Consider the following 26257-nt stretch of genomic DNA (forward strand, 5'->3'; position numbering starts at 1 on the left):
GATTGGTTGTCGGACACTTTTTATCTGTGAAACTGGCGTCGGTCATTAATTATTCAGATTTGCAAATGCGTAGGTGTAACTGAAATACCTACAGTTAGTCCGGTTCAGGTCAATATCATTACTATTTATGCGTGTTTTCCTTTTACGCACATTAATAAGAAATATATGCGTAGGTATAATAGAAATATGTGAATAAAACATCATTAATAAAATAATAATATATATTTACATAATATATAAACAATCACAAAGGCAGTCGTTTATTCTTATACATAGAATTATAAGCTCCAAAACTTTACTATATAATATTATCCAAAACTTACATAAAAATATATTTATAACATTCGACTATAACATTATTAAAATTCGATTCAAATCACAAATATACATCAAAAAAATTTTTTTTTATAAAATCTCAAAATTTCTTAGAAACCTCGAAAAGTGGAAGCACTTGACCTTTATATAATATATTATATAATTTTTTAACAAATTCCTAGTAAATTAATTATTTATATTCGAATAACATTTTAGATAACACGGTGTCTATTCCTTTTAAATATAAACCTAATTAATTTTATGAGACTCTTCGTAGTTGTTCGAACATTGAATTAACGACTAAGAGTAAAATAGCGTTACGACATGCTTATCTTAAATAGGTCATCCAGTAGCGTCACTATAGGCAGAGACCCATAGCTAATTATTTTGGAACTGTAGAAAATAATGTCACATTTCCAAAAGCATTTTTATCAATGGAAATAGTGAATTTACTACCGTATATTAACTTCAAAATAATTTTACAAACACTACGTATTGTTGGGCAATAGCAATCATGTGATTTATATTTTCATACGAAAAACTACTTACTTTAAAGCTGACTTTACCTATGCCAGGATCATAATTTTAAAACTTTCGCGATGTTTATTACATATTGTCCAAAACCTTTGTAGAGCTTTCTCTCCAGGGTTTAGGACTGGTGAAGGTAAACACAAATCTATATTTAACGCCAACACTCTGTACCAACTTGTCAAACCATTATATGGGAATTAACACGAACATGCATTTTACTTTTTAAATCGCTTGATTTTTCAGTCCCACTACACTGGCCGTGGTCTTAAGCTGACAAATAAGCCAGTTTTCTGACTACTGCTGACTCTAGATGACCATTCACTCCACTGGGACATTCTATAACTACATTACAGTACGAGCAATCTATAAAGACCGGCTTGAAGTTAGGCATAATAAAACATTTGCAGAATTAACGGTTGTAACATCACTATCTAGTTAAAAAAAAAATGACACGTTAGCTACTGCTGCTAACTTCAAGCCAGCCGATTGTACTAATCCGAAAGTCCATTCTCGTAGTTTTCCAAAGTAACTGAACTGAGATCGATGCGCGAAATTCTTACATACATTTTTGGCATTTATGAGCTTGAAACTAGATCTACACTTGATCTTTGTTGAACTACGAGAATTGGCTTTCAAACTTTGTCTAAGTTATTGTCAATAGTTTAAAAATAGGATTACGTATACGCATGATAGAAAAAATTCACCCTGTACATTCATGTCGATTGTCAGTTGCACTGTAACGATGGACATTTGCGAATCCAACATTTAAATAGACGGCTAAGGGAAAAAAAATACGGTCAAATTGAGAACCACCTCCTTTGAAGCCGGTTAATAACATAATTTTATACAACTAGGAGCGTGAAGTCGCGTTGTGAATTTTCTTTTCTTTCTTTCTTTGTTTCTTATTTTTAAAAGACAACTCCCGCACTTAGAATTGTTCTTGTGTCGCGGGTACTTTTACTAATATACAAACAACGGACAAAAAGCACAACCATACTCGAAACAATTATTTGTTGATCGCATAAATAATTGTTCCAATTTTGAACCCATGACCTCTACGCAATGGTAGCGGCATGGCGACCTAAACCACTGCGCAACGGAGAGTCGTATGACCCCGATTTTTGCGATCATAGACCAGAATATCGTGTAAAAGTAACAAACTTAAATATACACTTTACATTGTAACTTAAATTAGCACAATTATTTGCTATCTCGTTGTCATACAATTGCTCATATTATCAGTACAACCGACACTTATCACTCAAAAGGTTATCTCATACATTTAGTTATAACGTTACAAGCTCGATCTTAATACTAAGAACTCAGCAGTTAGCGGCGAGAGCCTTACGCTTCTTTCGTTTAAACGGGTTGAAAATTTTCGAGAGCGGATTCTTTTTCTTCGTAGTATGGCCGAGGCTAACTTGGCTGACACTACTGCTAACTGACTGGCAGTCTTCGGGCACTGCGTATATGTGTAAAGTGTCTAAGCCATTCTGTGAAACACTGCGGGGCGGAGTATCATCGATGAATAAGTGTGCGTCCTCAGCAAACGAGTCGGAAGGTGTCGCTACAATCGGCTCTTGCGGTTCCTGCACGATTACCGATGGAAGGGAACTGAAAACATAAAATTTATAATCAGTTTTTTGTTCGCACTTTTATATTAATCTTGGAAATGTGATAGTTAAATTTGGTGAACATTTTTGTCGGCTTTGATAACAATATTAAACTATATTCAGGCCGTTACAAACGTGCGAACTAAGTCGTGTCATTTTATTCGAGTCTCTCGTACGCACTGAAACGTTGTCACATTCCTATAATTCTTTTGATTAAGATGTAGTTCACACGTTAGTAACGCTTTGAGTATAGTTCTAAAATTAAAATAAATATTAACAATAAAACAAAAGGGACTGCGTAAGTATTTCTCCTAAATTAGTTGAAAAAATAACAGTTAGAGAAGAGTTTTGTAGACCAAGTTTCTCATTAGTTACTTGATTGTGAATGTGTGATATAGTGTTAAGGAAAGACCTATCTACCACGGTTATAACTTAGTCAGTGAAACTAGCTTTGTGAATAGGTCTTTTTAAATATGATTGTGTGACTGCCTCCGTGGCGCAGTGGTTTAGTAAAAGTCTTCGCGACACAAGAGCAACTTTGAATGCGGGAGATGTCTTTCAAAATGATTTGAAATCGACTGTGGTGTTTGCGCCCTAAGATGCATTACTATACGTTTAGTAAACTGTCATTTAGTGCTTACACAAGTTGTTGAAAGTATGAGTTTTATGTAAATAAACCCATGTCCTTTTCTGGGCTATACAGTCTACTTTTAAAGTTAGCTTAGGCAGTTTAGCCGTAGAAAGTATTAGTAAGTAAGTATATTAATTAGTATGGATTTATATAGCAAAGCTATTTACAAAGATCAATGTACTCCATAACAAACAAAGAATATTCAAGTTTAGATCAACTCAACAACCTATTTTCAAGATCCACTGTTTTTTTTAAGTGATCATAATTTTTAATGAATAAAAAATATTAATATCCCCAACCCGCACTTGGCCAGCGTGGCGAACTCAAGGCCTACCCCCTCCCTAGTTTGGAGGAGACCTTTGCCGTGCAGTGGGATAGTGGGTTAAAAAATACATTTGCATAGATATTTATTAAGCTTGTTTTAAACATTCAGGGGTCAAGGCGATCATTATCTCATTTCTCGAGACCTTTGCCCAGCAGTAACCATTTAAATTTAAAAAAAACATTAAGTACGCAATACATGATTGTATCGACTACATGGTACATGCGATTTAAAACAATGGCCGTCAGTTTGTCACCACCTTTTGAGCTAGTGGTAGATTTAGTAATTATAACGACTATCATAATCGTCAATATTTAATCCAAATTGCTTTTTATATTTACAACTACAAACAGATAAACAGACACTTTTTTGACGATTTATGTTTTATACTGTTACTAAAATCCCTCATTGGTAATTTTGTAAATATATTAAATTTACAGACACGGTTTTTTGAATGTTTTATTATATATAATATAGGTAATAAACTAGCATAGGTGCTTGTAAAATTTATTGTTGAATATTCTTTACAAAAAATGTTTCTGTCGTTTCACTGCTGGGCTAAGATCTCCCACTGAGGCGGGGAACTGCAAACTGGACTCGGTGGTCTGTATCCATAAAATATGAATTAACAAGTTGATAAAAGAATCAACAGCAAACTGTTTTAACTATTTATAAAAAGGACAAGATGTATGGCGTTGTTTGATCTTTGCCTATCCTTATGAGAAAAAAGCGTGATATTATGTATGTATGTTTATATAGATTACGAGCCTTGCGTATGTGTATATAGTGATATTTCCCACTGCTAGGCAAAGGTCTCCCCCCAGAATGAGGGTGTAGTCAGCCTTAAGTCTACCAGGCCAGCCAAGTGCAGGTTGGGGATTTTACGTGCCCTCAATAATAATAGAAGAAGAAATTAAAGAAGACTTATAAATTGGACTGGTACTTCTTTCGACAAATCTGAATTATGCTCTAGAAGGTTATATAAATTGGTTTTGTTAAAACTAGTGGTCGAACTAGACTGACCAATAATGATCATATGTTAAAACAAATGATAGTACAGGTATTGTATTATTATGTTAATATATTAAACACCCATAATAAAGATTATACAAAAGTTAATGTACAATAAAGAACATGTTATATATTTATTAGTATGTCAAAAGTAACAAAACCCCAAATTATACAAATATGAAGAAAAATAAATTGTTAGTAAATTCTTTTAGTGATTTTTATTAAGTTCATATTTTTTTTGTCTATATTTAGAATTATCATGGCCAGTTTCACAGCTTATATTTCAGTGTCGGTTAACGTGCCTGCTAATTAAACTGACAGCTGCTGTATGAAAATTACTGTCAAAATTATTTCTCATAAGCTACCTACTAAATATTAAGAAGAGGTGAAACCGCGCCTTACTATACTAAGAGAAAATAATAAAAAAATATAGTAAGAAAACCCTTGTCTTAGTAATAATTGAGATTACATAGAGATAATAAAAAAATATGTCTGAAATCACGGCTGAAAGCTTTCCTCCATTCCGGGATTTCCTGGCTATAGATTTTATCAAGCCGATATTCAAAACCATGCAAAAAAACAGACATTTCTAATCAAGTGGACAATCTGATGATAGTCAATCATTAATAACAATATCTTCATCAAAGTTAAGTAAAAATTACATTCAAATATGTAAAAAAAAATCTGATATTAAAAAAAATATTTTTGTCTGGATGGATTGTGTATGATTCTGACAGCAGACTTGACAATAAAAAAGCTTAATTAAAATTTTATAGAAAGCAAAAATTAGTAAAAAGAAAAGACAGAATCCGTAGTCGTTTAGAAGGTATATTCCCAGTTGTCTTCTCTACACTGTCACTGTACTGACAACTGGGAATAAAAGTAGGAAGAAAATTCCCAGTTGTCACCCAGGTGACAGCGTAGAGGTGACAACTGGAAAAAACCGATTAGAATAAGAATTTAAACAACGATCGACCGTAGACGAGCCAGGAACGAGATAGATTTTACACGTTTCTTTTGTGTAATATAGTTATACCCTTGTGTGTATTCGTGGTGCATGGTCGGTGGCTGCATGATCTGGAACCTGGCTGACTGCAGAGACGAGTGCAGCTTGTTCCAGAAGTCATACATCTCGGAGCCGTAGTAGATCGTGAGGTAGTGTTTCATGTGCAATGGCAACTCGCACTTGCGGTACACGACTGGCAACACTCGCGGACGCAGTTTCTGGTGCGATGATTCTGCAAGATTATTTTTATTATTGGTAAGCTAATGTTAGCTTTCCATCCCGTATTTCGACTGTAAATAGGCTTTGATAACAAAAAAATACATGATGGACAAATACTTTGTACGAAGTTTACGAAATAAAGGATATTTGGAATTTAATAAAAAATACGCTGTTTGATCCCTGCTTTGATGATGCTTCAGCTATTGTGAAATTGTGACAGACAAACATCTACGGCCGTTCTACTACCGGGTTAAAAATAATCCCACTTTAGCTTTCGGGTTATGGGCCAGGAGATTTGTCCCGGGCGGGATTCGAAGCAAGCACACGCGGCGCTACGGCTATTGCCGCGAGTTAAACCACTGCGCTAGATTGCACGTCTAGCGCAGTGGTTCATAATAATTTTACATAATGATGGGTATAGAAATGTTAATTATTAATTTACATCTTTAACTCATAAAAAATTTTGTGCGTGCAGCGGCGATAATATAGCAGCAGTGGTTGGTATTCGCAGTTTATAGTAACTTACCAATGCTGGTGGCTTGAGCAAAATCAGTGTAGAAGTCCATCTCGCAGCTGTTGAGGAAGTCAGGCGAGAACACGAGGATCACGCGCAGACAGCGCCTGGAGATGACCTGCGCCATGGGCTTGTACTGCGTCGTGTGGCCGGCTTGCAGGTCGTTCACTGTACAGAACTGACAAACAAAACAATATTATTAACCTGACATCGAGGCTCTTGTGGCTAGTTACGCTCACCGGTCGGTAAACGATCAATGGGGTAAGCAACCTTAACGCGGACATTCCATAGATGGGTGGCCGCATAGTGGCATTTGAACTGGGCGTCTCCGTGCTTCGGAGGGCACGTAAAAAGTCGGTCCCGGTTGTTGTCTACTAAGATAACAGTCGTTAAGCCACGTCAAAGGCCTCTCGGGCGGCTTGAACAACTTTGACACTAGGTTGACCATACGACAAACTAACAAAAACCACATAGTAAAAAGAAAAGTCTGCATGTATGTATGTATGTATGTAAGCTTAGATATCCAAAACTACGCAACGGATTTTGAAGCGGTTTTTTTTAAATAGATACGGTGACATCACCGGTATGATCCGAGGGCGTCTATCAGCGCTTACATTTAAGAGTAATCTAATAGAAATTTATTCGACTTGGGGATCGGACCCGAGATATCGTGGTTAGGAGTCGAATACACTACCAGAAATAAACCTAAAAAATTTTATTTGGAAAGAAATATTATTTCTAGTTTTGTTACCTTGAACCCTAGCTTAGTCATCCGGTCAATCATTTCGAGGGCAAACTCTCTATCCTTTTCATGGAACAGCACGACGGCATCAAAGATGGAGGCCTGCCCGGGGCGGTCGTAGTCCGTCAGTGAACTGTCTTCATCACTCCTGTTGTGTGAGATGTATGTGTCTACAACATTGTTCGGCCTGCTGGATGCAGATGATGCTGTGAATAGAATTAAATTTTAATTATGTACCACAAAAATGAAATAGATAATAAAATAATAATTTAATAGAGCAATGACAGCCGAGTGGTGTAAGTTAATACCTCCCACGCAAGTGGTCGCAGGTTCGAACCCGAGGCAACACACCAATGACTTTTAGAAGATATGTGTGTATTAGAAATAATTATCACATGCTCCAACGGTGTAGGAAAACATCGTGAGGAAACCTTGCATGTCTAAAATTTGTTTAATACATTTATTAAGGGCATGCTAAGTCCCCAACCCGCACTTGGCCAGTGTGGTGGACTCAAGGCCTAATCCCTCCCTCATTACAGGAGGAGACCCTTGCCCAGCAGTGGGACATTAATGGGATAAATTTATTTTTTATTTACCACAAAATTAATATGGTAAATAACTATCTGGAAATTTTAAAGTATGGCATGGACTTTCTCGCCAGCTAGTAGTGCCCTACCTTCCTGGTAACTGGAAGCAAATTAACCTAATGGATTTCTGCCCTAAATTAATAAATGATTTGAGATTATAATTATGGGTGATTACGCAAATATGAACATGTTTATATTTTTCAGTTTTTAATGCAATATTCTGTAGTATCAGTCCCCCTTTTCAGAGATTAGGAGCAAGGATAAGAGCTTCATTCATTCATAGTCAGTTTTACTACTACTAAACGGCATAAAAGATGAAATGCTGCAGATTTTTTATAAATTTGATGTCACTTTATCCATTGAAAAGTCTACACTAATCTATAAATAGTGAAGTATGTAAAAAATGTAGTAATAATAAATCAACATTGACAAATATGGGTTATCACATTTCCGTTGAAAGTTGTTGCAGGGAAGGTCACGGCTCACGATTTAGTTATCACTTGTTTTAATGTGATAGGCACCCAACATCCCTAACTAGGAATCGCAAATAATGCGTCATTCATTTTTATTAACAGCATATATAGCAGATTTTGACTATACAAAAATAAATGATGAGCAAAAGTTTAATGACATAATCATTTAATTTGATAATATTTAGCTACTGGTACGCAATAAAAATTGTAATGTAGATAAAAAAAACACAACAAAAAACCGTCTCGTGTTTATGTACGTTTTATCAGCAGTTGCCTGACTCAACTTCGTATTTATCAATATTTAAGAATTTGTGTTCCTTAAGTCAGTCGCTCATAGCTTTCGCTCACTGGACAGTAAACGATATGGGTAAAACAACCCTAGGCGCAGTCATTTTATAGATAAGTGACTACATAGTGGTCCTTGAGTGTTCGTGCTACAGAGGGCACGTATAAAGTCGGTCCCTGTTTTTGCCAATCAAAAAGACAATCGTTAACCTTAATGGGGGCTCGAACAACTAAGTTGACCACTAACTAAAATAAAAAATGGGTTGCTAAAGAACTATTGCATTCTTTTTCCACCCTGGGCCTGGTCACCTCTTGGACGAGGGAGAGCAGCCCTTGAGTCCACCACGCAGGCCAAGCGCGTGTGACTTTGGATCCCCTCAAAAATGTATTAAACATTATTATTGCTTTCTTTGGCATTGGCTTCTCATAAGGCTCTGCTCCCTTTCCAAGCTAGTGGTAGATTCAGTAATAGTAGCAACTATCATATGTGTCAATATTTGACCTAAATGAGTAAATGGTTTGATTTTGATTTCTTACATCGCAAAAGTCCACTAGATGCAGCTTCCAGGAGCAGTTCGGCCACATCATCGTGCACATCGTACCGGTCTATCTTACACAAGTTGTCTAATAAGTCCCCAATAGTAGGAGAGTTTTTCTGTTGCCATATTGTCAGTAGTGTGCCTGTTTTGTCCGGCTGTTCTTGGATGTACGACAGGAGTTCATTCGATATGTCGGCAAATGACGCTAGCCCGCGCCAGTCCCTGAAATAGACAATATTTATAAGTACTTTGATGTATAAAAAACTAGATTATGATTAACGTAATTTCTAGAGCAGGGTTTTTAAACTCTGCAGTCTACAAACTTATGTCACAAAACACTGGTATCCAGCTGCATCAGGTGAGTCTGGAAGCCAACAACATAGTTTGGAACAAAGGCTAAGCTAATATATAGTCTGCAGACCTATATGAAAAGCTCAAGTTCTACAAGCTCAGGTGCTAGAACCTCACAGACTTCCAGGGGTCCACAGACCGTAGTCTCAACCTGTAGGTTAAGTAACACTTATCTAGAGCAATTTGCCAGGTATTCCGGAATGGGGGATAATAATATATTCATTAATGGAATAACTTTTCCTAACAACTTAAAAGAATATTTAACACTATTATTTCCATCATGTACCTATTTGCTTGGCACAGATTTATGGTTTAAATCAATTAATCTCTTCCTCATACTCATATAACAAATTTTGCTAATAAGTGGATTTTAAAAGATTTATTAATTTATAAAAATACACAAAATATAAATTATTTAATCATTATTCATAAAGGTCCAGCAGCTTAATCTTATTTGATAATAAGTAAGTAAGTAGACTGTGTAAAGTATTTTATTCAGTTTCATAGTAACTAATATTGTTGTAGTTCAAAACAACTAAAATCAAATCTAACAAGCTTGAATACAAACTTTGACCTTCTCTTATCTAAGTTAGATAAAAATTATCATTTTAGAACTTATTTGTTTGTTATTTCATATTGTTTACCTTAATCTGGCAAAGCACACTTTTTTGGGAAATTCCCAGTTTTCGTACGACATACATATTAGTTTCTGTGTTATGAAAACCTCCAAGAGTGTGAGTAGATATTGATATGAAGTCATAACCAAAAAATTTTAAGTATCTTTTCTTATATATCTATTGTCATAACTGCAAATAGATTTTTTTTGTGTGATCTCATGACTTTACTGAACTTTGGGTCACACAAATTCTGCACAGTTTTGTTATTGAGAATGAATTTTTTCTCCATAAGTTTTTTCAACCTTAATTTACTATGCAAGCCTCTGACTATTTTCAAAAATTAAATCTAGTTAAGTACTACATTGAGTCATGAATCTAACAACAAAATATAGAATTTTTAGATACCAAATAATAATATCATCCGACAACAGTCATTTGTTTTCAAACTAGGTAGAGCTTGTACTATGGTAACCAAATAACTGATAAACTTACTTATATACTTCTAAATACATACTTATATAGATACATTAATAACCAGGCTCAAAAATAGACACTAGTACTCATCACACAAATATTACTACATGCATCAGTATGTATCTTGCAGCTTGGTGACAATTTTAACTGCTTCTCCAAACTTTTAGTTAAATCTATTACTATTGAATCATAACTGGATATAAAAAGATAAGGAACCGGGATGTTTGATGACTCATACCATCCATATAGCTCGGCTGATTTCCATTTCCGTAAATGACATAAGACAATGATTTTAATGGGTCAGTTGCATCCTGTAGAATGGTTTTACAAGCCTCTAAGTGATTTGTCAACCGGTATGAATTTGATTGACATTTAGCTACATACTAATGCAAAATGGCTAGGGTCATGGGCCAATTAGTGTCAAAATATAAAGCTAGTCAATGCAAGATGTGGCAAATGATGCAAGATGTTGATCTATCCTTGCATGAAAATAATAATAATATATTAGATCAATTGAAGCCAAATTAGAGTTCTATGTGGAAAGCAAATGTGAAGACCACTAGACTAAGTTGCATGATATTGGTTTTTAATTTATTCATTTGTATACAAAAGTTACAGGAAATAATTATGAAGTTTTATAAACAGGTATTGTAACAGTTTAATTCTAAGAAGTATCATAAGATTTTACAAAATTACCTAAGTATATATATTTATTATGTTTAACTCTTATCATAATTTTTCTGTATACATGGTACTCCAAACAACGAGTTTTGTAATTTACGTAAGTATCTTCCACAGATAGATATAATAATGTACACAAATTTGTTGGATTTCCCCTGTTTACATCACATTGCAAAATATCTGCCGAAATACCTAGTTTGAGTAGTGACGAAACTTTTGTTGATCAATTTATTACCTATAAAAAAGTTATTTGTAGACATGTAGCACAGTTAAATAATGAAAAAGAATTACCTTGGCACTCTTATGGGTCCAGGACAGTAGATCACTTTTCGAGAATTCAGCAAGTGTGATAGCAAACTTCGAGTTTTTAATGGAAGTTCAGACAAAGGCAAAGCACGTATGCTGTCCATTCTTACTGCGACCGAAACTGATGTCTGATCACCAATTTAATATATTCATCAAGTATAAACTTTCATTTCTTCAGATAAACATGTCCGCTTCACCAAAGTTTTCTACGACAGAAGAATAGTGCTAAATTCTTGATATCTCACGCCAAATTAATCACAAAATTCGCAATAAATATAAATTGACAAGATGTCAGATGACAAGAACGAATGAAAGTCAATAAGCCACAGGTAATAAAATTACGAAATGCACAGAAAATATAGGTAACTTGAATATATTGAATTAAAACCCAGTTCCACGAACGTCGTAAAGCGTTTTTCTCTTTACGACGTTCGGGGAACTGAGCTATGTGACTATCTTTTACAGCATGAACTCGATTTTATTTTAGCGACTAGAAAACAACATTAAGGAACTAAGACAGAATTGAAAATAATTGAGCTAAACTAGTAGTTTCAATGATTATAAATGAGATAGTATGTATGTACGGTAGGTGTAGGTCTGACATAATACAATAAACATAGCAAGTATAGTATACCATTCACATCCATACGTAATATAAAGTCTGTTATGCCGGTGTAGGCGGAGGCGAAATGAAATCCACCCACGTTACGCTATTTACTACGTTAGTACCGTGTAATAGTCCATCTATTGCCATTTATCAGGCACTAAAAGTAGGATAGATACTTATTACCTCGGGACATCTTTTCGAACAGGCGTAATTGCAAATAGATGTTATTACTGACATGTCAGAAACTTTCGAGTGCTTGTGTGACTTCTGACTGAATGAAAACACAGGTGGTAATAAAATATACGTATTTATTATTTATTGCTATACAACATTAACGCTATATATTCGTACGAGATGATCACTGCCACAGCTTGCTAGTAACATTTTGTCTTCTTCAGTAGGCTTGAATGATCTGGGGGCACGGAAGTGCCCCCGCAAGTCGATAGTCTTTTCACTGTTAAGTGATGAGCAGCACTGGGAACATAACAAAAGTATTTAAAACTTCGAAAATTGTAAAAAAATATAAAAGTGTGAAGAAATGCATAATACGTTAGTATTAGTATTCATATTTATAAATTTTTAAAAGTACATTTTCATATTCAATATCATTTAAAATTAAAAAAAAAACGACCTGCTATGAAAGGCCACTACCATAAATAGTATAGTTATCAAACTTTACTCAAAGAAAACTTAAACCCTAAACTTTTATTATTACAAAATATACAAAAATACATTTTAAACTCACCTTCTATCTAATTCCTTCAACAGCTCCCAACCATCGTTATCAAACCGATATAACCGGATCACACCGGTCTCGAAGCCTGTTGCGATGAGTAGGCTGTTACCTTCACGTTTTGGCGCGAAAGCCAGCGCGGTCACTGATGTGTTTGTGTCTAGTGGCTTGCCTAGTATGCCGTAGTCTTTTAGAGATGTCTCTGTTGGGTCAGACTTTGACCATATGCAGACCTGTAGAAAGGCAAATATATTTTTGAATTGAAAAACTTTACATAGGGTAAATTTAACCAACAAAAAAAAAATGCCGCATGGGGTTTTTTTATGTGCCACATCAAATGCTACTAAGCGTGCCACAGCGTATTGATCCAACAACTGTTCCCGAGGTCGCCGATTCGATTTCCGGAAGGGTCAAATTATTTCTGTTGGAATATTGTTATTAGTATCTTAGAGATGTGTGCGAGATGACAATAAATTCGCTCCAATTACAAGTAAGGCGAAAATTGTATTTCATTGACCTTTCCTTCCACTTTCGGGTGCCATAGGCTTGATCCAAATGACGACTGCACCAGAAGTGTAAGAATATTCAATATGTCTACCATTACAATATATTTATCGTGTACCTATATTATAATCGGTAAAAAGTAAATATATTTAATACAATTCTTTCTTCACCTTCGAATAAAACAAGACATAATTAAACTTAATTTAATTAATTATTACACTAAACTTTCATCAAATCTCACCTTGCCTTCCCTAGAGCCGGTACCAAACGCCTTCCCATCAAACGACCACGCACAGCACCATATAATCCTGCTATGTACCCCATTAGTCTTGTCTGTGCTAGCGGCTATCGCGAACGAGTTTGTACCCTCTTCTCTTTGATATAAGGTCCATCTTCGGTCGCGTGACACTGACAGTAGCTGGTGACTGTCCGGTGAGAATGCCAGCTGGGTCACTGTGAGCTGATGGGATATTAGCTTTTGTGTTTGTTGCCAGGTCTTAGTTTCCCTGGAAAAAGGAAAATATTATTATATCAGTATGTATAATGTTTTAATTATGTACTAATATCACATTTTTTTTATTAAGCCATTTCTGTCCCACTGCATGGCAAGGATCTCCTCCCAAACGAGGGGGGAGGGTACATACTAATAAAAAAAGTATAGTAGTAATATAGTATACTTCAATCCGGACTGAGACCATAGCCCAGTGTCGGGGTAATTAATAGTTTTCAACTACAAAACGACCAATGTAAATATTTACCATAGCAACACAGCGGCATGTTCAGCAGTAGTAGCTTTACAAGCGGAGGCGACGAGTGTGCCGTCGGCACTGGCGTCCAGCGCGAACACCTCGTAGCCGTGACCGTACAGCTTCTGTACCTCCGGCCACAGCGTGTTCTGCATTAGTGTCTCTTCTGTGGGAGGCTCTGTGGAACAGGGTGGACGAAATTGTTATTTTTTTTAAGTTCTTTTAATAAATAAATGGAGAATTTAGTTTGTAGAATGTCCCTGCCGTTCCCATATTTAGTATGGTGGCTTATTTCATGGAAACAAGCTATCTATGCACAAGTTTGGTTAAATACATGCCAGATGTTAGAACAATACACAGGTTCACATCTATTTCATTATACGGAATACGGATACGACCGGCATGAGTTCAGGTGCAAGAATCAACGGCTTAACGTTTTTCAATTAACAATTTGACTCGTATTCTCTTTGCGAGAGTTACTTGATTTACCGGTGTCTCATTGCAGAGGCGGTTATAAACAATTGTACAAGTATCAAATACATACCTGTCATATCAACAGGCACGAAGTATCCATCGTTGTCATCATCCGCGTCATTCTGTTCATCATCACCGATGAACACCGCCTTGTTGGACAAGCCCAGTGACGGCACTGACGCGCCTTCAGGCCCTGTACATACCAATATAATATAATTATTACAATTAATATCAATATTACAAGCGTTGTTAACTTTTAGTAGCAGTGTAAGTCTTATTTCTAGCAATGAAAGTTGAATAAAAAAGTAACAAATTAACTTATTTATTGTTATAAATAAAATGTAGAGTGTCCTACAAATAGCTTCCCTGAAAAATTCCTACATCAAAATTATTTTTGAACCCAACATTTTACCTGAATCTAAATATCTCTCAACAAAAATTATTGAAATTCAGGTGGGTTAGGTATTTTTTGAGCGCGCTTATTCCAGGAACTCCTCATTCGAATTACGAAACTATTTTTGTGTTATAGGAGTGGAGCTAAACACGAAACTCCAGACGGAATCGGCAGCCGTTGGTTAAAATAATATGAAGGAATGTAACATACCGAAGTAAAAAATCAAATGAATAAGAAATAGCACAGGACGTACCTTTCCCATCCTGTTCAATAACATCACCGACGATATTCTTGAAGTTATGTACAAAGTTGTGCGGCGCTCTGAACACGCGTATGACCTTCTCTTCAGCAGCGGACACGAACGTGGTGCTGTTGACGAGAGCCAGCGACGCGAGGTCGTAGCCGTGGACCTGCGGCCGGGAGAGCTCGTGCCATTGGGACCCTGGAACATGAAAAAGTCGGGTGTATTTATGCAAGATATAATGTGAAAAAATCGTGTGTACTTATGTAATTACAGTGTTTAAGCATTAATCAGGCTGTCTTTGGTATCTGAGCGGACTGGCTACCAGAAGGCTTCAGGTTGATTCCTTGACTGGGTAAAATATGTTAAATTTTTATAATTTCTAATTAAATATTCGTACCTAACATGATAAATATATGCATGCGATAAAGAGTGGAGAGCACTGGCGTGATGGTATTAATCTTTTTTATGAAATTTCTGGATATAAAAATGTAACTATCATTTTTATTTTCAGAAATTGAAACTCTATAACTATTACAAATATTTATATATTTTATTAAAAATAATATTGACGTTTAATAAATTACTTTCAAGTCAGAAATAATGAAGATAAATGTTCATGTACCATATTGGTTGTTCCAGGGCGCGTGCACCCTGGTGGTCTGGTCGGCGGAGACGCTCATGACGTACCGTCCGTGTCGCGGCTCCCACCTCACGTCCTCCACCGCGCTGAAGTGACCGCCGCACACTACTGACGGCTGCCATTGTGATGTCTCCTGGAAATAAAAACATTTTAGAAGATAATGAGTGCTTTTTAGCATACAAGTAAAAGTAATTTTACCAAACTAGAAAGCATTACGTAGATATTGTGTCCTTTAAAGAGTTTTTACCCACAGGAAAACATAATGGTTTTCCTATTTGTTTCTTTTTCTCCATAAGAGGAGAGGAATGTATAAAGAAGTTGCATAAATTCTACATTTTTGTTTCTCTAAACTTCTTTTGATCTCAACTCTCAACAAATATTTGAAAAGCAAATAAATAATGGATTAATATAAATACCAATTCTGGAGCAATATATTAATATTTCGAAATTTTATTTTATTTTTAGAAAGTTGCTGAAACAGTTCTAAAAGGAATGAGTACCTAACACACATTTAAACCAGCATGGCAAGCACCCCTTTATATCCAGAATTTACAATAAATTTGTATTTAACTAACCTGATTAAACTCCCAAATATGAAAAGACCCATTGTACCCGTGTCCGAGGAACTTCTCACCGGGTCCGAACCTGCTGCCGTAGAAGCCGAGGCCGTTGCCGCCGACCTCCCCGACCCTCACGCGCTCCACCCACGCGCCCTCACCCTCCCCCTTCTGAGGAGACGACTCCGGCTCCCAAATGATGAGCGTCTTGTCTAGTGATGACGAGAGCAGCCGGTAGATGGGCTTTTTGTTTGTTTCTGCAAAAATTAAAATGGCTTTTGTTACTGTTTTTTTTAATACAATATTGAAATATTAAGAATAAATCTTATATAATTATAACACAAAATATAAACAAATCATACATAACCACGTAAATATTTGTCCTGTGTGGGAATCGAATCAACAAGACAGTGTATATTTTAATTTGTTACATATACAATAATCTATTCAAATATATTTGTACACTCTACTTTACTTTTATACTTGTCCACCTTATTATTAAGCAACTCCCCCCAAGGCGAGTCAGTGGTAAGGCGACAATTATTGCATAGAAATGTTTGGTGCAGCTTTCATATGCATATTTCATATATCCCAAGGCGAAATAGGCTGCGCCTTAATTTAGCAAGTAAGTCATGCATCTACCCTATTTTATGTGGAATCAATATCTTTTATTCTTTTATCTAATCTTATTCGCGGATTTTTTTCAGAGACACGTAAGAATATAAATTTATAAATCAACCTACCTCCAATCCCACAGGGTTGCCACTGCACCCCATACACCCACCCCTCATGGCCCGCCAATACAGCCTCTAACTTCACTGTCCACTGCTCATCGTACACACTGAACACTTTCTGTTCAACCCTGATGCCTTTACTCGGAGCCTGTTCCACGTGCTTCTGTAGCCGCCATAGACGTATGTATGTGTCTTGAGATGCTGATGCTAGGATTATTGTGCTATCATCTGTAAGTAAAGTAAATTTAGCCCAGTATTGGCCGATTGCTCAGCAAGAAACTGTCCCTATGGCGTGGTAGGTAGTATATCCGACCGCTGATGCCGAGGTCTCGGGGCCTTTTCCTATTTTAACTCAGAATATCGCTGATTGTTCGCAGCTCCTCGCAAGATCAATTATTGTATCGACCACATTGTATATCTTTTGGCGATTGAAAAGACTGGCCGTGTCCTGCTAGCTCTTCTCATAAGGCTCTACCCAATTTTCGAGCTAGTGGTAGATTCAGTAATTGTAACGACTATCATAAGTGTCAATATGACTGACCAGCATGATTATGGAAAAGAAACTTTCGACCATGCGATGCCTAACCTACCCGAGAGACTGCTTTTACCAACTCCTTCCCCACAGCAGCTGAGTATTTTGCAAGTGATATTTTTTTTAATGAGCGCGTTAAAATATATAGTCGGTGTAGTATCTCATGTAATTATTTATAGTTTTGGGACAAATCATTTGTTTACTTTGAAAGTATATATTATTATTAAGAATGATAAAGAATTTCCGCAGTGATAAAGGTCGCCTCTCATTGCTATATGTGCACAAAACGGCAACATCGCGAATCGCAATTTAACAATTAAACTGAGGGATTGGGCGCTGTTATTATATTATTTGTGCAAGTAGTCTGCGCGTACTCTCGGCATGTAATGCAGGCCCGCGTTTTGTTAAACTACCGTACTATATCGCGATACAAACAGTGTTTTGTATTTATTTGTTTCGTATGTGCTTTTGTAAAGGTAAGTGAAATAATATGTTTATGTGGATACTAGTGTGTTTACAATGACATCTTAAAGTACACTATAATTTCTACTTATTTTTGAAAGAGATTTTTTGGGCTGTTTCTTTTTACACAAATAAAATTTAATGTTCTAGACCGAATTATTTTGAATTACTTTATTGTATCTTAAACATTAAATAGCAAACAAAATTGCAATACAGACAACATTGGGTCCAAAGTATTTTTTATATAGCCTATAGCCTACTATCCTGCTGCTGGGAAATGTCTCTTCTGTACATAACAACCCTAAAACACATTTTTTTTCTGTCCATACTTTTAGGAATATGTCCCGATCACCAAAGTATATAATAACTACACGCCCGCGACTATATCTGCGTGGAAATCCTTTCTGTGTAAATCTGGATACTTCGGGAACTCTGGGATAAAAAGTAGCCTTAGTGTTATTCTGGGTCTTCAGCTACCTACATACAAAATTTCATCATAATTGGTTTAGTAGTCTTTACGTAAAAGAGTAACAAACATCCAAACATACATACTCACAAACTTTGGCATTTATAATATTGGTAGGATAATAATTAAAAAAACATCAAACCAGACTTACCAACATCCAAAACATCAAGTCCTCGCACCCAGTCTTCGTGTCCTGCTAACGTATGCACTTTGTGATACTCTTCACCAGTGTACACATGTATCTTGTGATCGTCCAGTGCACAGAATAGAATAGCTTTGTGCGTTGGTAGTAGGTGTGCGTGGAGTGTGAGGCAGAGACCGGAGTGTAACGGTATTGTTTGTTTTAGTGCTGTTATACCTGAAATATGAAAATATTGGTTAGTTAGTAATTTTTATAAGGCATTGGTCGTCAATTTATCAATAGGTATGTATTTAGAAATATATAGGTATGTTTATCAGTTATTTGGTTACCATAGTACAAGCTCTGCTCAGTTTGGAATCAAATGACTGTATTCAGTGGAATTCTTTTTAAGTTAGGATTGGAATGCAAAGGTCTTATTTCAATTAAATATCTTAATGTATTATAATTATAAAACAAATAAGATTCTACTAAGAAATCCAAAAGAGAGGCCTTTGAATACAAAGTAATTATATTAAAAAAACAACTGACCATTCTTCCTCTCCCAAACTTTAACAGTAGAATCAATAGATCCCGTATACACTAGCAGTTCATCGTCATCATAAACTCCATGTATACACGTCACACCATCCGCATGACCGACCAGGTTACTCGTAACTGTCCACTGTCCGTTCTCAAGTGTCCATACAGCAGCGGTCTTGTCCGCAGAACATGATAGAAACTCTGTACATGTACCGTCTGGTTTACGCAGCCATTTCACTGAGTTTACTAGTGACTTGTGGTGACTGAGAACTGTAAGCGGATCTTTGGTTCGTTCAGCCTGAAATAAAGAGTTATTGTTATTGTATAATAAAGACAACTCCCGCACTAAGAATTTCTCTTGTGTCGCGGGGACTTTTACAAACATACACACAACGGACACAAAGCACAACCAGACCCGAAACAATTATTTGTGGATCGCACAAATAATTGTCCCGTGTGGGAATCGAACCCACGACCTCCCGACACAGTGGTATCGGCGTGGCGACCTAAACCACTGCGCCACGGAGGCAGGTTGTATGAGATTGGACTTTATTTCCTCTTCTTTTTTGTTCTACTTGACACCTATTTAGTTTGATCAAATATTTTTCTGTAATAATTTGTTTTCCATCTAGAAATAGAACGTATGGATTACTATTAGTAAGCCAGCCTGAAGTTTATGGCCATAATTTTATCCAAAAACAAAGTTACGTTAAAGTTACTGAATATTCTTCTTCTAAATATTGTCCAGACATGTTTAAATTACATCTACATAATAGTAATAACTACAAATAATATGCAGTAATGTAATAATTTGACTTAAATTAAGGTTGAAACTTACCGTATTGTAAATAACAACAGAATGCGATGCACCAAAACAAATTAATCCTTCGGCATTCCAATCGGCTATTTCCGTCGTGCGATTACACGCGACCGACGTATACACTTGCTCCATATTAACTTTCATTGTTTTATCATTTAAAACACTACTACGACATAAAAACTGAATTATTATTTTGAACAAATTCGCAATTTGCTAAATGTTAGGTTATAAACATATGGTTGACAGTTGTCTTGTCAGTGTTTGATTTTCCTGCGTTCAGTTAATATTTTGCGAGGTATGACTTTTTTAGAAAATAAATATGTATTTGTAATATTTTAGTTACTTATGGTCTAATTAATTTTACGCACTCATTTGTAATAAAATACCAAATTTGAAGGAGATACAGATAGTAACTTAAGATCTAATGTGAGGTTACGTAGATGTTAATCATTTGAACGTATCTTATTTTAGGCGGCAAAACTGGCAGCTGCTCGATTGTGAAACGTCAAGTCTGTACTTGTCTCAAGCACTGAGTGTTTTGTGAAAAATGTAAATAGATTTTATTAACTCAACTGAAGCCTCAAATAACTACCAAGATGCCTGAAGTAATGATATGTGGGATACCTGTGACATTTCCTTTCGAGCCTTACGAAGTACAAAAGGCCTACATGGAGCGAGTGATAGAAAGCCTGCAAAACAATTCAAATGCCTTATTGGAGTCTCCCACAGGTACGGGCAAGACTCTAAGCCTGTTATGTTCTTCATTAGCCTGGTTGCTAGTGAAAAAGGCTCAATTACAAATGAACGCACAAGTAGGCAACTTTTCAGATCACAGTAATGCATTACGAGACACTTTGAAAGCCGGCGGTGGAAAGTCCAAAGATAACACCTCGTGGGGCATGCCTAAAATAATTTACTCATCAAGAACGCACTCTCAATTAACACAAGCGATGCAGGAATTAAAAAGATCGAGTTATAAACATGTTAAAGCTACAGTTTTAGGCTCCCGAGACCAGATGTGCATTCACCCAGAAGTGTCCAAAGAAACAAACAACATGAACAAGGTCCACATGTGTCAGTTAAAAGTAAAATCAAGAACATGCCACTTCTACAACAATGTTGAATCCAAGAAGGAAGATAGGGCTGTAAAAGGCGATGAAATACTGGATATTGAGGACTTAGTCTCTGTCGGGAAGAAGTTGAAGTGCTGCCCATACTATCTATCTAAAGAACTGAAACAAGATGCAGATATAATATTCATGCCTTACAATTATATCTTAGATCCAAAATCAAGGAAAGCAAATGGTGTTGAACTCATGAACAATATAATTATTTTAGATGAGGCTCACAATGTAGAGAAAATGTGTGAGGAGTCAGCATCCTTACAAATTAGGACAACTGATGTAGCTCTATGTATAGATGAGATAACTCATGTGATGAGGTCTTTTGGTGAGCAGTCTGAAGAGCAAATGGACATGACAGTAGACAGCACTCAACCTAAAGACTTCACTTGTGATGACTTATGTTTGTTAAAAGAAATGATGCTTGCCTTAGAGAAAGCTATAGATGAAATTACTGTTGGCAGCGAAGGTTCCACTTACCCTGGCGGTTACATCTTCGAGCTGCTGTCCAAAGCGGAAATCAGAGACCACAATCAAATGGCAGTCATTGGTCTTATAGAGAATCTTATACAATACTTATCAACTGCTAGTGATTCACCATTTCAAAGAAAAGGAGTTGGTTTACAGAAGATTGTGGATTTATTAAATGTTGTTTTCAGTGGGACTTCACATGCATATAAAGAAAGAGTGAAAATGTGTTACAAAGTTCATGTCCAAATTGAAGATAAGAAAAATAAAAAGACTGATAGTTGGGGAGCTCTGAAGACAACCAGTTCTAAGACTGCTGAGAGAGTCCTTAGTTACTGGTGTTTCAGCCCTGGGTTTGGTATGAAGCAGCTCATAGAACAGAATGTCAGAAGCATAATTCTAACAAGTGGTACTTTAGCACCTTTGAAACCCTTGACATCAGAGTTAGGGATTCCAATTGGAACCCAGTTGGAAAACCCACATATAGTTAAATCTAATCAAATCTGTGTAAAGATCATGGGCCAAGGTCCTGATGGTGTGCAGCTTAATTCAAATTATCAGAACAGAGACAATCCAAAATATATTTCATCCTTAGGTAGAACAATTCTTAGTTTTAGCAGGGTAGTACCAGATGGCCTTTTGGTATTCTTTCCCTCATATCCTATTATGAGTAAATGTCAAGAGATGTGGCAAAATGAGGGTATTTGGTCTAGTATCAATAATATCAAGCCAATTTTTGTTGAACCTCAGAGAAAAGATACTTTCAATGCTATTATAAATGACTATTACAGTAAAATAAGTGACCCTAGTACAAGAGGAGCATGTTTCATGGCTGTCTGTAGAGGGAAAGTGTCTGAAGGTTTAGACTTTGCTGATATGAATGGCAGAGCAGTCATAATAACTGGGTTACCATTTCCACCTCTAAAAGATCCCAGAATTGTGTTGAAGAAGAAATATTTAGAAGAACTTAGGGTTAAAGACAAGCAGTTCCTGTCTGGAGATGAATGGTACTCTTTAGAAGCTACGAGGGCAGTAAACCAAGCTATAGGCAGAGTAATAAGACATCAGAATGACTACGGAGCTATACTTCTCTGTGACACTAGATTTAACAGCCCAAAATTGAAAGGTCAGTTGTCAGCTTGGTTAAGAGATCATATCAATGTCTCTAACAAGTTTGGGGAGACTGTCAGTGAAATATGCAGGTTCTTTAAGAATGCTGAAGCAACATTACCAGCTCCTAGGCTAAAACCACTGATGCCTAATGAGTCTTATGCACGGGATAGAGATTCAGGCCCAATACATGTTACTGGAGTTGCCTTTCCTATAACCAACACCAGAGCAGTGTCTAAACCTGCCAAAAAGTCAGTCAGCCAATATCCTAATTCAAATGAAGTCTATGCAGATTTTTCCATGGATTTCTACAAGAATGCAAAGTCCTCTGCTTATGTGAATGAGTTCAAACCCAAATCAAAAGATCTCTTTAGTTCAATAGATAGTGTGGAATCTCAACAGTCTTCATCTCAAGCTTTAGTGACCATCCACAAGAGGGCAGCAGAAGACATTAGTACAACAAGTAATTTAGTCAAGAAGAAAAAGTTGAAGATCAAACCTTTTGGTTTTGAAGACAATTTAAATTGTGAGAAGGAAAAACAAGAAATGCCAGAAAAAGTACCTCCTGCATCTTTGATAGATTTTGTGAAAGAAATAAAAGTCCTTTTACAAGCAGACCAGTACAAAGAGTTTCAGCTTTCAATATCTTCATATAAGAAGGATGGAGACTATGAAGGGTTTAAAAAGATTTTATCTAATTTATTTGAAAATAGCAAAATGTTTTATTTATTCAAAGGCATGAAAAGGTTTTTAAAAGAAGAGCATAAAGCAACTTTTCAAGAGTATTGTGATAATGTTAAATTAATTAGATGATAGTTTTAATATATTTATAATAACTAACTTAGAATAAATTATTGTTTGACTGAATAACTGGTTATTTTATTTTTATGTCTATTTAATAACACAATGATGGTTTACTGTAATCTACAGGCATTTCTTTGAATGGCAGTAAGTAACAAGTGTTTTGGTTAGGGAATACTGTGGGCCTACTGTATTAAAATAAACTCAATATAGGTACTTATTGGTCAAATAATCCTACTATCTAGGATATGAGTGTTTAGTCATTTTACAAGTGAAAGAAGTAATAAAAACCAACCATGAATACTCTAACATTTATTAACTACTATAAATACAACTAGAACTCATTCTTTGCCTTCGCATTAATTGTATCAACAAAATCAACCGAGTTTATTCTTAGCATCGTCTGCTGGACTCTTACGAAATTGATCCTCATAAACTGCTTCCTCCTTTTCTTCTTGAAATGGGTTCTTGTGTGTGATAGGCCTTTGGAGATGACTGTAGCCGTCACATTGACCAAACCGGGCTGAACTAACGGTCGTCCAATGAGAGAAAAGTCCTTTGTACCCGCTAAAAGTACTTTATCTAGTCTAATTTCGTCACCAATGTTCGGTGGCCAGTATCCTTCGACGACCAAAAGGTCTCCGTCAGTCACTCTCCACTGTTTTCCCAATAAATGTACTATAGCAAAGCTTCTTGAGGCATTTTTCTCGATTAGTTGGTTGCATTCGGCTATTACCTCTTTTGTGGCTTCTGAGACAGATTTGTTCTCTACTGGTGCAAGGTGGGTCGCAAATCTTGATAGAATTCCCGCTGTAATATGCGAAAATTAGCAATAAATGTATGGAATAAAATACGACAATAATTTTATGTATTGACAAATGTATTTTTTTTCATATTAAGTACGTACCTTGTGCGCCATTGAATACGCTAGCAAGTCTTTGTAGACCCGCTCTTATCATAGCCATTATTCTATTTTATTGTACTTCAATAGAATAAAAAATATTTTACTCCGATTGTGAATTTCATAACATAACCTCAAAAACCATTGCTGCCATTCCACAGATAAAATATTTTGTTAATAGCGCATGACGTTGTAAACTCCGTTCGGAAATCATTGACAATGGCAATAAATGCTAAGCACGGTAAAAATATGAAATTGACAGGATTAGAAATTCGTCATTCTTACCTCTGCACAATGTAATATGCTACATTAAACATACACTGGGCAAGCTACCCTACAGAATTTCTGGAATAATACAAATGATCGTATCGTCAATCGGATCAAATTGTATTGAAGTTGATGCTTATCTTTTATACTCATTTATTTTTGCTGGTAAGTACGTTGTTCATAATACATTTTAGAAAATTTTATTTTTTGATTTCCAATTATGAATACCTGGAGATTAAGCCACCAACTTCCACCTATAAAGTAATCGGTACCTACTTCTCAAATTATTATGATTCTATGATCTGTAAGGGTTTTAGTTCCGTAGAGAACTTATTATATTCTTGAACCTAATAAACAGTCGGTGAAATTCAAAAAAAAAAAAAAAAAAAATCAAAAATGTTTATTTCGTTATCTCGTACAACTTTTACAATAAATGTTACATAGAGACCTCCTTTTAAGTAAAAAATATACCTGTGCTAGGAGGTCTCGCTCTTCAATAGCAAATTATAAAAGGGTAAAAGTGGTGTACAGAATAAAATATAAAATATTAAAAAGGAATACAAAGGAAAATTTGAATATAACAGAATTAAAAATTAAAAGAATATTAAACAAAATAGAATCTCTTACAAACAAAAACGTCTTATGATACGTTACATTAAGTGGAAAACGCAAGACTTGCGTGTGTATGTACGAGTACGTGGAAGTGTGTGTAAGTTTGTGTGTGTGTGCGTGTGTGTGTTTGTGTGTGTGTGTGTGTGCGTGTGTGTGTGTGTGTGTGTGTGTGTGTGTGTGTGTGTGTGTGTGTGTGTGTGTGTTTGTGTAAGTGTGTGCAATAAGTGAGTCTGTGTGTTTAAGAGTATTTTATATTAACGATGTTTGCATTAATATTTCAATGTCATCATAAGTTTTCAGTTTTAACCATTCGATTAATGTCTTTTTACAGATTGTTGCAGACATAGGATATATGTTAAGTGTTTTGTTTATATTATTGTAAAGTATGGCAGAATGTGCAATGAATTGTCTTTTGGCGTATGCTGTTCTTACGTATTTAGTAGGTGCAACACTGTGTTTTCGTCGCTTATGTTGATGGTGAGGGTCATAAGATAGAGTTTTATGTAATTTTAAAACGGTATGAAGTACGTACAATTTTCTGACTGAGAGGATGCCGCTTAGGGAGTATAACTCATTAGTTGGAAATTTGAAAGGTTTGGAAAACATGACTTTAATTAGAGATCTCTGAACCCGCTCTAGTTCCAGAAATTTAGTTTTTGTTGCACCGCCCCATACGGGTATACAATAAATAAGAATGGATTGGGCCAGAGAGACATATATTGTATTTAACATTTTATAAGTTGTCACATGTCTTAGCTGCTTAAATATCCAGATCAGTTTTCTAGTTCGGGCCATAACCATATCAATATGAGAATGCCATGATAACCGCTGATCAACATGAACTCCCAGGTACTTTATATTGCTTACTTTTTCAATCTTTTCACAAGAACAATCAATATTTGATGAGTTACCACATGTATGAATTGTTATAGTTACGTTTGGTCCGGGTTGACTGTTATTATAATTGGTAAAAGCTATATGTTTGGTTTTCGAAATATTTAGAGTTAGAAGATGCGAATTAAGCCAGTTAACAATGTTGTGAAGCCCCTCCTCTGCAAATTTATATACAGATTCCCAAGAATCGCCAAAAAACACTATAGCAGTATCGTCTGCATATGAGAAAATACAGAGTTGGTTAATATATATAAGAAATAGAGTCGGACCTAACACACTGCCCTGCGGCACC

The 26257-nt window shown here is 35.9% G+C and overlaps 3 protein-coding genes and 1 pseudogene across 4 annotated transcripts; 1 reads left to right on the top strand and 3 right to left on the bottom strand.

The window, feature by feature from the left end:
• Positions 1–203: 203 nt before the first annotated feature.
• LOC142987905 (myeloid differentiation primary response protein MyD88-like) lies at positions 204–11517 on the bottom strand. 2 transcript variants are annotated; one of them, XM_076136862.1, is made up of 6 exons: positions 11203–11517; positions 8787–9010; positions 6914–7110; positions 6175–6340; positions 5460–5661; positions 204–2460 (listed from the first exon to the last, which is right to left on the bottom strand). In XM_076136862.1, the coding sequence occupies exons 1-6, from the start codon at positions 11319–11321 to the stop codon at positions 2169–2171; spliced, it is 1200 nt and encodes a 399-aa protein (XP_075992977.1). In that variant the 5' UTR covers positions 11322–11517; the 3' UTR covers positions 204–2168. The 2 variants fall into 2 exon arrangements, with proteins under 2 accessions (XP_075992977.1, XP_075992978.1); XM_076136863.1 differs by lacking the exon at positions 204–2460 and adding an exon at positions 3860–4017.
• Positions 11518–12115: 598 nt separating this feature from the next.
• Positions 12116–20101, bottom strand: LOC142987907 (elongator complex protein 2-like). The gene is made up of 13 exons (XM_076136864.1): positions 19810–20101; positions 18981–19269; positions 18462–18668; positions 16860–17078; positions 16135–16373; positions 15542–15692; positions 14929–15117; positions 14352–14474; positions 13820–13985; positions 13303–13567; positions 12570–12790; positions 12266–12298; positions 12116–12233 (listed from the first exon to the last, which is right to left on the bottom strand). Exons 1-13 carry the CDS (start codon positions 19933–19935, stop codon positions 12146–12148), a joined length of 2316 nt encoding a protein of 771 aa, XP_075992979.1. The 5' UTR covers positions 19936–20101; the 3' UTR covers positions 12116–12145.
• A 171-nt stretch (positions 20102–20272) lies between these two features.
• LOC142987906 (regulator of telomere elongation helicase 1 homolog pseudogene) lies at positions 20273–23354 on the top strand (annotated as a pseudogene).
• A 234-nt stretch (positions 23355–23588) lies between these two features.
• Positions 23589–24370, bottom strand: LOC142987909 (large ribosomal subunit protein bL21-like). Its single transcript, XM_076136867.1, has 2 exons — positions 24199–24370; positions 23589–24101 (listed from the first exon to the last, which is right to left on the bottom strand). Exons 1-2 carry the CDS (start codon positions 24254–24256, stop codon positions 23626–23628), a joined length of 534 nt encoding a protein of 177 aa, XP_075992982.1. The 5' UTR covers positions 24257–24370; the 3' UTR covers positions 23589–23625.
• Between the last annotated feature and the right edge of the window lie 1887 nt (positions 24371–26257).

Source organism: Anticarsia gemmatalis, chromosome 4 (genome assembly GCF_050436995.1).
Source record: "Anticarsia gemmatalis isolate Benzon Research Colony breed Stoneville strain chromosome 4, ilAntGemm2 primary, whole genome shotgun sequence".
In the NCBI taxonomy this organism is placed as follows: Eukaryota; Metazoa; Arthropoda; class Insecta; order Lepidoptera; family Erebidae; genus Anticarsia; species Anticarsia gemmatalis.